Consider the following 12,163-nt stretch of genomic DNA (forward strand, 5'->3'; position numbering starts at 1 on the left):
ATGAAGTCCCTTCAGCATGGCAAGGAGAACAACCTCTTGCTTCCCAGCCCGTGGTTTTCCTCTGGCTGCCTTTGCACTGCCCATCTAGGCATTTACTGTGCAGTACTGCTTCTCTTGGAGCAACCAGAAAACTTTTTCAGTAGCTCAGAAGGAGGTTTTAACTCTAAACACTAAGATTTCATGAACATCGATGATGTTGTGTTCCAAAACCAACCAGTTTTGTTGTTCTATGCTCTTTGCCTAACAAGCTATTGCTGTTCCATTGTCTTTACAGAAAATCTTTTTTTTTTTATAAAGAAAAATACTTGACATCAACTCCACCACAATTGAGATCATCGACTCTGCCTTCCCTTGAAACCTGTCACATGTGATGCTTCCTAATACACAGAAGTATCCTACTGCCTTCCAAAGACAGTCATCCCTTTCCTTTCAGCCACACCATAAAACACTTTCAGGCATACACAGCTAGCTTTCTCATGTTTCCCAATCAGATGGGAAGCAGGTGTGCCAAGCCTTTCTTCATAAGAGCCACAAATAGCAAGATAAGTAGGTTTTCTAAAAATAAAATAATAAAAAAAAGCTAAATATTCCACGAAAAGCTGATTTCTGTCACTTTTCCACTTCAGAAAACTAATAGTAATGGCTTATGTGTAAGCCCACCTCTCTCCAGTTGTAACAGAGACAAAAGTCCCCTGAGGGTTCAGCTCTGAGCTGTGGTGGCTGCTGGCAGCATCTCTCACCAGCAGCTGTGGGTCTATCTACACACAGGCTGTCCCAAAGACTGGGCCTCACATACTATGAGGCAAAGAGGCTAAAGACTGGAAAAACAAACAAACAACAACCAAAAAACCTCACATATGTAAGAGGGTATTACAGGATCAAGCTCCAAACATTCTACATCCTAAACGTGTGAAGCAACAAGAGCCTGTCCATGAGTCGTTCCCATTTTATATCAGCTTGCTTTCAGATTGCTCCCTGTGGAATTAAACAGACGTAACAGAAAACAACAGAATTGAAAAATGGGAACTATTTCTTCATCGTGGGTTTTTCCCACAGTGGATACAATTTGAATTGCTAATTCACTGCCAGATGTGCAACTACAGGCTCCGTGACAACCATCCTCTTCAGACTGGGCTTAATTATTTCTTTTTGTGACATACTGGCTATGCTACAAGATTACATTTAGCCCAGGTTGGAGAGTTCTTATTTTCAGTTTTAATGAAAAAAACCATAAGAAATAGGTAAATTCAAACCTATGTGGCCTAACATTTTAAATAATATAGAAGAGTAACCTTCTGAGAGGAACTTTGTTTATGAAAACATCAAATGTGAACTCCTGTCTCAAATAAATCCCATGGGAGCTCTTCATTGATTTCACATTGATTTTCTTTTCTACTGAAAAAGTCTATGAGCAGTTTTTACTAAGTGGGCTTTTTGTAACTCAACCCCAAAAGTTAATCGTAATTCCACAGTGTTAGTGACAGGCAGTATAAGAACATACAGAAAAATTGTCAGCAGGCAATGTACTTCTAGTCTCAGTTGCCAAAAAAGCTATACAGAAGAGCATGATTTGTATAAAAGTACTATGAGAACTGGAAAAGGTACTGATATTAATGACAAAACCTAATTTGGGAAAAAATGGAGCATCTTATAATTTCACTCTGTCATCCTACCTTTCAAGCTCTCTCTTCACTTCTGAAAAAAGTACCCAGCATTTGCAAATAGGTATTGTACCAATTTTAGTATCAGTTAATAACTTCCCAAACCGTAACACAGCAGGAAATATCACTAGTTCTTTTGACTTATGCTAGTTTGGGCTCTTCAATTTGAAAAGCCTTAAAAAAAAAAAAAAAAAAAAGTGAATTAGGATTAGGAGAGCCACTTAGGACTCAGAAAAACTGGTCCCAAATGCTGGCTGTGTGGACACTGTTGGTCTGCTCCAGAGATTATAACTCTGAGTAGAGTGAATGTGCTCTCGTGTTGGAAAGATATTATGGACATTTAAGGGAGAAAATCAGTTCAAATAATCCTCCTTGAGTAATTCCTCCATGAGAATATAGATTTGTGGCTCCTAGGAATTAGCAGTGGTACATTATGCACTGAGAAAAGAACCCCCAAGAGTGTCCTGGAAAAATGCGGTAAGGAAACCCAAGGTCATATTTCTTACCTATATTACAGATATAATCTGTTGAAGACACAATGGTAGATCCTTCATAATTATTGATGACAGAAAACCCAGACAACCAGTCTTGTTAAATAACCATTAGCTTTTTAAATGCAGCTATATTTTATTACATCTGGAGTCAACTGATGCTCAGTTGGGTAACCAGGGTCATCACAGCTCTGCAAGTCCAAATACTCGATTTAAGATACTAGCATGAAAGACTGCTTAAACTAGAACATAAGATTGCTATGACCTTTACTTCTGGGCTACCATCAGGCTAAAAACATCCCTCCTATTCCATACACTTTGCGTTAAGCAATTTGTTAAAATTCTTCAAGGAAACCTCTCTTTATCACTGCATAGCTTGAAACTACACTGCACTTGTACAACTTTTTCATGTTGATGAGGGCTTCAAATCTACATCTATCAACATCAGTAAGAGTTCTGTCTTTTAGCTGATGCTGCTTTTGACACAAAGTACAAATCAGATCTTAATACCTGTCAGCCACATGGAGGATGCAGCAGGTCTGGTCACTCATTTCCAGTGCTCTGCTAAAGACCTGCATTCCCATTCTTCATGTCTCAGCACCCTCGTGGTCCTTCCTAAGTGTTCCCTTTACTCCACAGAAATCATGTTCCGGGCATATCCTTCTTTTCCAGTTATGTTAAAGGATATGCCACTGTGCCAGATTTACAAAGGCATTACCTCACACTCCAGAGGAGTGCAGACAAGGGCAGGCAGGCAGACAGCAAACCTGCCCACGCGCTTCTGACAACGCCTCCGACTGCCCATCTCTATCAATCTGGTCCAGGCTCTGATTAGCTCACCGAGTTCCCTCTTAGCCAACTGACTTCATATTTTCCATGCTCTGTCTACTCCTTTGTGACAGCTTCTCCTGAGCTGTAATTACGGGATTTGAAGGGTTTCTGATTTGTTTTGAGCAGATTCTGAATTTTGAGGTCTGCTGTTCCTTGCTTTGCCTTGCTTACTCTGTTTTTAAACACATATGCATCTCCAGGGACTTTTTTAATGCATTTGGGTATTTCTTCACTTTTTCAAAGGATTCAAATTAGATTACTTTTGCTGCTTGGGTCTTTTAAAAACTATTTCCACCCTAAAAAAATTACCTTTCATGGTTGGTAAGTTTCAATGCAATCTGTCCCATGAGACTACCTTGCATCAGAGAATATGAGGAAAACGAAACTGCCTGTAAAAGAATGAAAGAAGTTCCCAGTGCTATAGCAGATTACATTCTTCAGATCCTTTTTCTGCCATGGGGTGACTTACACTATGTGCCATGAGAACTGAAAAGAAGTATCTGACACAGAGATCCTCACCACACACTGCTGTACTCCTAGGTTTTTTATTTTTGCACACTAGCATCATGAAGACAACAAAAATAACAACAACAACAAAAGGTTAATGGTGCGTTACACAAGCTCTGGCACTTTCTGTGATACATGACTTTCTAGAAAAGCATCATGCAGCCCAATATCCCCTCACCAAGGACACGAGAACTGAACCACAGGCTCCTTCTCAGCCAGTTCCAATTTCAGGAGCACAGCCCTTTGGCAAAGAAAAATTTTGATGTCAACTCCATGAAGTACTCACTGTGCATCTCCCTGTGAAAAACTCTGAAGGGTAACGCTCCCTCAACTTTCTGAGTTGCCTGACACATTCTCACTGTGGCAATGCAAAGCCTGTGAGCTGCTTTGCCTTGCTGAGAACCAGTCTGAAGCACAGAGCAGTGGGACCAGTACAACCTGTCTGATGCCTCCAATGCTATCATGAGTCCAATAAGGACACCAATAAGTGATACCATTCCAAAATATCCTTTTACTGCCAGCAACACACAAGCAAACTTAGGTTGCATTCAGAGAAACATCTCCACTCTGTTCAGGGGGTCCCTCTCAGCTGCTCTCACACACGGTGTGTCCACTTCAGGAGGTATGCACAGTGCCTCAGTGAGAGATCTTATGTTCCTCACCTCTGCAAACTCTCCCAGAAGTCATCAGAAGGAGGCTCTTTAGCAGAGCATGAGGGGACAGCAGTCAGAGCATGAGCACAACAGAGATGTCTGAATCACCCTCTGTAAAAACCCACTGCTGTCTGCTGAGGAGAGAAGGAGAGCAGGGAAAACTTCTTTCTAATTCATGCACTACACCATGGTGTGAACCACCCCCCAGGAAACCTCTCCTGCTCCTACTCCTCTGGGCTTACATCCATGTCTGGCACAACCCTATGTTCCCACAAGTTTTTCAAATAGGTTTCACACCAGGACACAGCTAATTTATTTTTGTTCATTTAGTAACAGCAACTTCCAGGGTTTTGATGCATTGTTGTCCCTCCCCAGGTAATTCTTCATTTATTTTTTTTCTACTAAGTATCACAAGAGGAGAAATAGAAAGACATTTAGATCTAGAAGAACGACAGCCTTCAACAACCAAAAAAAAAAAAAAAAAGAAAAAGAATCTCCAGGCCTGCTTGGTTGACAGAGCTGCAGAACTACTGTGCCTCAAAGGAAAAGTTACTCCAGAGCAATACTGATCAACAGTGCCCTGTACCAAGTCTCAACAGCAAGAGTTAACTGAGTTCAACTATGGATTTAGGAATATTTTCTGAAAGTTGAAGATTACAAGCCACATAGATTATTATGTCGTCACATTTTAAGGGGGCAAAGCGAAGATCACAAATGTACAGTATCCACATAGAACAATAAACTGAACCAGATTATATTATCCTTTGAACAATGAGATAAAAAATAAAAAGCTGAAAAAAACTGCAACAGAATGTTTTTGCACATATATCAGCTCTAAAATACAGCTACAGACTATCTATTAATATAGACTATACCACATGGATGGTTAACACAAAATCTTTCTTCAAATGAGCTGCAGTAATTATTTTCAATCTGGTATGACAATGTCTTCACTTTCTTTTCTCTCTCTCTCTCTCCAGTCCCTTATTTCTTTCTCTATTGTCATGGCAAATTTCTAAATTTGTTTTCATTCTGTGGTAACAGAACACCAGATTTTGAAACTCTACCCTTTCCGAGTATACATAATTCTGTTCTCCAGGCAAGATTTAATATGAAGCGATGCTGAACTTATAAGATGCAAATATGTGAAATTCTGGGAATGTGGATAGTAAGGAGGCAAAACCAAGACCCACAGCACATGGAGAAAAGCAACATCATTTCCTGGATCACACTCTGGCCTCAGCTAGATCAGGAGACTTCACTGGAGCCACCATTTAATTTTCTCATATATATTTGCAAATCCCTCTTTATTGCCAGCACATGGCAGGTAAATACATCAGCATCAATGAATGGGAGGCCTGGAGCACCTGTCCCGTGAAAACAGTCTGAGAGAGTTGGGGTTGTTCAGCCTGGAGAAGAGAAAGTTCCAGGGAGACCTTATAGTGACCTTCCAGTACCTACAGGTGCCAACAGGAAAGCTGAGGAGGGACTTTTATATCAGGGCGTGTGGTGAGAGGTTGAGGGGTAATGGTTTTAAACTGGAGGAGAGCAGATTTGTGTTAGACATTAGGAAGAAAATCTTTACTGTGGGGCTGGTGAGACACTGAAACCCTGGTTACACAGGGAAGTTGCAGATGTCCCCTCCCAGGAAGGGGATGAAGGGACAGGTTCAAGGCCAGGTTGGATGGGGCTTGGAGCAACCTGGTCTAGTGGGAGGTGTCCCTGCCAATGCCAGGGAAGTGGAACCAGATGATCTTTCAGGTCACTACCAACCCAACCCATTCTGTAATGCTATTATCTGCTATTTGTATGTTATTTGCTGTCATAATTATTTTCTAAATATTTTGCTATTGGAGAGAAAAGGGGCAATACCAAGACAGTCTTCTGAGAGTCCATATACAGAGAGCAGTGCAACAGCAGATGTGGGCATCAGCCCTTTGGGGATCCTGTGCAGACAATGATATATAATCTGCTGGCTTTTTAACAGCAATGAAAACAAGGCAGAAAGGCTACCTGTCTTCAGGCTACATGTGGTGACTAATAAATTGGTTGTTGTGGAGTCTGGTTTACTGCAGGAAGGAGAATTTAACGAAAACCTGTGCCTGGCAGGTGGTTCTGCAGCTCACAAAAAGAGCACTGGAAAAACACACTTCTGTAGAAACCCAAATGAAAAGTCTATCCAGCTGTGGCAAATTGTCTCCACAAGAAAGAATTGACGTATTTTGATAAGAAAAAGATTGAGGAAAATATGTAAGTTTACCTCTGGATATTAGCATTTTTTGAAATAATGCCTTCCAAATCTTAAATTTACACATAGCATTGCTTTAGAACCAAGGTAAAAAATTAAAACCAAAACAATTGCAAAACTCAGGCTATTTGTACCCAGGTAAATTTGAAAAATGTTACCATTAGGAATTTTTTTCTTCATGCTACATCTTGAGATTTGAGTTTACTTTCAGAAATATGGTATTGTCTTAGTACCATAACCTGTTACATATTTTATCTATTTTGAAAAGAAAAACAATTAATTTTTAAGTTGAAAGAAATGAAACTGTCCTGTATATACAAAACAAGTGTTACCAGATCAGAGTCATGAAAATAATTTTACTGTTTGAAAGCCCTCCCTTCACCATCCTCCTTTTCAAAAAGCGAGTTATTCTTCCTTCTCTCTCCTGCCTTACAGAAATCTTACAATAAACAAAAGTTTATCCTATTTATTCATTAAAAAAATAAAATTATCCATGTCAGATAGTACTGTAAACAAACATTATCCTGGTGAAAAGAGATGCTGAAAGCTGTGAGTACATATTTCAGCAACTGGAAAATTCCATTAGCACAAGTGGTGTATATAATTCATTCAGTTACTTTTTGACAGTAACACTAAGTGTTGTTTATGAGTAATGTGCAATGGTTCTATACAACATGCAAATTCAAGTGCTGCAAAAACTCCACAGAAAGGGCATTCAAAAGGCTGAGGGAAACTTCTTTTTTTCAGGTAAGGTTCCCTGGAAAAGGTGGCTTTCTTTTGCAAAATAAGGTGAATTCTCCCTGACTATCTGAACAGCAGTCGCTGGGGGAAAAGCTGAGACTAGAGACACAGAATCAGAACAGGAGCTGGTTCTTCATTTGGTATTTTAGTAAGGGCCTGTGGATAATAGACTGTGGTTTAACCAGGTTTGCAGGCCAATACCCTGCTCCCATCCTGGAGAAGAGGGGATGAGGAGCACTCAGGCTGGCCAGCCCTGACACAGAGACATCAGGACTGTGGTCACACCTGGTGTTTCAGCTTCCCAGAAGAGAGGCTGCTCCCATCCCGTTCACATCTGTCCTGCTCTGTACTGCTGTGAGGGTTCATATTCCCTCAGGCAGAGAGAGAGCTGAACTCATGTCTTCTGCATCATTCATGAGGCTTCCAGAAGTTGCTGAATTACAGAAATTCTTTGTTGCCATTTAAAAAAATGCAGAAAAGATAACTTGATGTCAAAGTTTTACTTCAGGTCAAATGGAATATTTGCTTAAGTAAGAAAAGCTTTTGGGTTTTTTGACAGTATGAACAAATATCTATTTGGATACAGGCTAAAATCTTGTTTCTTTCCTGGGAAGCTGGAGTGATAAAGAAGAGTAACTTGGTTTTTGGGAAGTGAGATGAAGAAGGGTGAATGTACTGTTTTACTGCCCTGATCTGATCACCTCTACAGAAAGCACTACTGGGGGATGATGCCTCTGGTCAGCTTTGTTACGCGCCCTGACTCAGCTCTGGATGACCCCAGCCCTGAGGCAGAGGATGTCTCCAGCTTCCCAGATAGCTCATACCCTCTGCTGGGTGGGAGTTCCACTCCTTCAGAAAGGACAGCCATGAGTCACTTGGTCTTTTACACCACATATACAGGGGGACCAAACCTCCTAATTGTCACACACCTGAATAGTGCTTAATTAGTGGAGGTGAGCATCCATGTAATGCCAGGCCTGGGTTGGGGCTGTAGCTCAGGCCTAGGCCTCATACACAGAACTGGTGTATATTCAGGATTTTCAAAATATCCTGCAATGTACGTTTGGATCATACATGTCACTAAGGGTATATAACTACAACACATGTTGGCTTAGGCAGAAAAGCTGATCTAAAACTATTCTACCCTCAGGTGCTCATGCCAACCCCCATACTAAAGCTTGCTACCCCCTCATATGTGTGTTTACATCTTTTGCAGAAGTTTACTGTAAATCAGTGAACTAAAATATCTACTAAAAGAATCCAGGGGGAAGGGGGTGGGCAGAAATAAAGATATTCTGTAGGGAAAGTCCAACACATGTAAGACAAAAAGCCCCTCTCTGTGCAGCCCCAAACCCAAATTATAGCATTACTTTTGAATTAAAGAACATTTACTTTACCAGGATGTGCAATTCAGTTGCCCAGCTGAAATCACTCAGGCTTTCTTTAAAAGCATTGCTGTCACATAGTAGTTGTTGTTTATGCAAAGTACTTGACTACAAGCAAAAATTTTTAATTTTAATATGACTTATAGTAATACTAGTGAGAGAAGTTGCTGTTGCCTGTGTTCTATAGTGTTGCTGAAACGTCCCAGTTCTACATTACCCCAGAAATCTTTCCAAAGTTTTCTCCTCCTGGTTAGTGCAGTACACTTCTGCCCCTGCACTTAACTAGGTAGCAGGTGAAAACAGAATGACAAACCTTGTACTGACACAAAGCCCCAAAATAGGCCACCATCAACAAAAACATCTGGAGAACTCCAAAAAGTCTGATATTAGCACAGGAGTACCCCAAGCCTTGCTTGGCATTCTAGGGACTGGAAAAAAGTTATGTTTTGGGGGGAGCTAAATTAAAAAAAAAAAAAAAAAAAAAAAAAAAAAAGGAAAACACAAACTTTGATCAGTTGTTCAAAGTTGTTCAAATTCTCAAGGTGAAAAGCATGAAGTACTGCATGTGATGGACTGGTCAGCAAAGAGGAAGGTTTAGTCCTGCTGCCCACAACAGTTGCTAGCAAAGTCACTCTGTCCCAAGTAAACTGCTGGAAAACAAGATCCAACTCAAAACCGATGGTGGGAAAACAGGAATCTCAACCTTTCTTCCAACAAACCAGACTCTTCTTTGCCAAAGTCATGAAGTTGCATCTAGCCCAGCAAAGCTTTGCACCTTTCTCCCACCCCCTGCTGCAAGGGCTCCCGTTCCCCACGGGACTGCGGACCAGCCCCCCTTCATATGGAAAAAGTGTCTCCCGACCCACGCACCCACCCCTACCCGCCTCCTGCCTCCCGGCTCTGCTCCCCGGGGGGCTCGGGCGTGGCATGGCAGCTGAGATAACCCTCCCCTCCGCGGGATGGGGGGGTGCCCGCGGCTCCCGGGGCGGGCCGGGCAGGGATGCTCACCCGGCGGTTGCGGTCGGTCTCCCGCACCTCCTCTTCCTCGGGGCCCTGTCGGATGAGCGCCTTGAGCACGATGGTGTTGTTGGTGCAGCAGGCTCGGAAGAGGCTGAGCGCCTCGGGGCTGTCGCGCTCCTCCTCCAGGGACCAGCGGTCCTCCTCGTCCTCCACCCCTCGCGGCGGGTAGAAGGAGTCGTCTGAGGCGATGCTGCAAGTGTCGGGCAGCTCGGAGAAGTCCTCGTACTCCTCACTGTCCTCTTCCTCTTCATCCTCTTCCTCGTCCAGCGCCTCGTCTCCAGCCTCCGCCTCCCCCTGCTCGGGGCTGCTCTCCGACTCGGCGCTGGGCACCTCCTTGGCCGCCGCCGGAGCGGGGCAGACGCGCTCCCCGGCCAGCTGCTCCCCGTCCCCCGACAGCAGCACCATGGTGGCCCCGGAGACGGGACGCGGGAGCTCCCCTCCGCCCCGACCGGCGCCCGGCCCCGCGGACAGAGGCTCCGCCGGGCCGCCCTGGCCTGCCGGCTACGGGGCACTGCCCGGGGGGGCGGTCACAGCACCCGGAGCCCCCGGCAACCCACTCCCACCCGCCGAACGCTGCCCGGCTGGCAACTGTGGGCCTTCTCCGCCGTGCAAATCCGCGGCCGGGCAGGGGACGGGATCCCTCTGCCTCCCCCCCACCTCACGCAAGTTTCAGGCCCCTCCCGTGGGGGGGCCCTGCAGCAAGCCGGCGGCTGGCCGCTCCCGGGGCATTGCTGCCCTTCGGGGTTCCCCTGGAGCCGGCCCAACAGAGCGGCGGCTGCGGGGAGAAGCTGCCGGCGGGCAGGGCAGGTCTGGGGCGAGGAGGCTGTTGTCAAACTCCTGGCCCGTAATCGGCTCAGCATCTCTTTGAAGAGCTCGGGGCTCCGGCTTAGCGCGCTGCCATCGGGGGTGGGAGGGGGGGTGAGGGGGTGGGATGGCGGAGCGGGGGTGCGGGGGGGGGGGGTGCAGAGGCGGTGTGCGGGGGGAGCGGGCAGCTGCGGCGGCTGCTCCCTGTGCGCCTCGACCGGACTGCGGCTGACAGGTGGGAAACCCGAATTTCCAGAGCACCTCCGAGCTCCGAACCGGACCTGCCGATCCGCCATGCCCCGACGTCCAGCCATTGGCATCTGGGCGGGGGAGGAAACTCGGCGCCGCCGTGGGGAAAGGGGCTGACGGAGCTCGGGGCAGGGCAGGCAGGGGCTGCCCCTCGGTCCTCACGCACGAATGGTGTGGTCCCGAAAGCCGGGATTGCGGCCGTGCACGCCAAAGTTTTCAGGAATACAGCCAGCCTGTGCAGAATCCATCTTTTGGAATAAATACTGAAACTAAGGGAAGTTATTATACGGAATTTGTATGTATTGAAGGAGAGCTTTAAAAGAAGCAAATCATTAAATCGTGTAACGCAGGCCTGACAGAATCTGTAGAGGTGTCAGGCACATACTTTTTGTGGAAGGCATTTGGAGATTAAGTTGACAGGAATAATGCATGTATAAATTGAGCTCCTGCTTTGTCAGAGCTCTTCTGAAACCCTTTTCCCTTTCAAATGCCTTGGATTAGCACCATTCACTGGCAGGGAAACTGGGGGTGAAAGCCCTTAAGCCAACAAAATAGGCTATCTGCTTCTTCAACAGCACTTTGAAGCAAACCTCAAATATATGATAGGCATCAGCAGGTGAATGTCCAGCATCCAAGTCCCTGTCTGACAAGAGGGAAACAAACATACCTCTGCCTGAGGTATGGAGGAGTATGATAGACACTTTCTGCATTAAAAGAAGGTGTGAACAGAGAGTAAAATGTAAGTGTGACCTAAGGGTCCCAAGTAGTAGATGCCTGCAGTCTTTCAAGAAAATACATGAACCAGACACCATCAGTGATACAAAGCCCAGTGTCTTTTTGCTGATCTCTTAATTGATGGGGTTAGCCCAGTGCTTAGCAGAAGGATATCTGTAATCAGAATTAGTAATAAATAGCTCCCTGATTGGCTGCTTCTGCAAAGAAGCTAAACTAGGAAGAAAGGAGATTAAACTATTCTTTCACTTCCAGACACCTCTGAGATCATTGCTGACATATACTGCCAGCCATGCTCATGGTGATGGCTCCAGTCTCTGGTTATGTCTTTGCGTAAAGGCCCTTACCCTGATCCTACTCTGTGTCTCTGTTCTCAAATCAAATGCCTCACAGATGGCTTGAATTGCATAATGACAGCTCCCTAGGATTGACTTTGTACTCTTATTGTCTATAAAGTTCTTCAGTATTCACATTTAAGAAGTCTAAAGGCTCTTTCAGTTAACTTTTTGTTTCCTACTCAGTATGGCCAAAGATCTGCTCAACAGATAGTGGCACTTAGTGTAGTATTTTGGAAGAGCTTCATTTTTCTTTGAGATGTTGCAGCTGGCAGGGAGCATTTGTGTTGTTTTCATCCTCAAGTCATTGTAAAAGCTCAGGAAGACTTTGGTCTGTAGTAACTTTGAATAGCGTAACAACAAAAAACCTATTTCTACCTAGAGGGAAACAACATTTTGGGGGGGATGACGATTCAGTTCATCTGTAAGAATTGATTCATTAAGTACATTTGGTTTGTTTCTGTCTTATAAAATAATTTGACAAGAAAAAATATTTATTTTTAAAA

General features: G+C 44.4%; 1 protein-coding gene across 1 annotated transcript in view; it reads right to left on the reverse strand.

Annotated features, from left to right (window-relative positions):
- The window catches only part of ANKRD33B (ankyrin repeat domain 33B), a 43,482-nt gene extending 33,069 nt beyond the window's left edge, over positions 1–10,413 (reverse strand). The window contains exon 1 of the mRNA XM_071736676.1: positions 9,526–10,413. Within this exon, the coding sequence (XP_071592777.1) occupies positions 9,526–9,942 (417 nt within the window). The 5' untranslated portion in view covers positions 9,943–10,413. The remainder of the gene's footprint in view (positions 1–9,525) is intronic.
- Positions 10,414–12,163: the final 1,750 nt, after the last annotated feature.

The sequence above is a fragment of the Heliangelus exortis genome, chromosome 2, assembly GCF_036169615.1.
Source record: "Heliangelus exortis chromosome 2, bHelExo1.hap1, whole genome shotgun sequence".
Lineage (NCBI taxonomy): Eukaryota > Metazoa > Chordata > Aves > Apodiformes > Trochilidae > Heliangelus > Heliangelus exortis.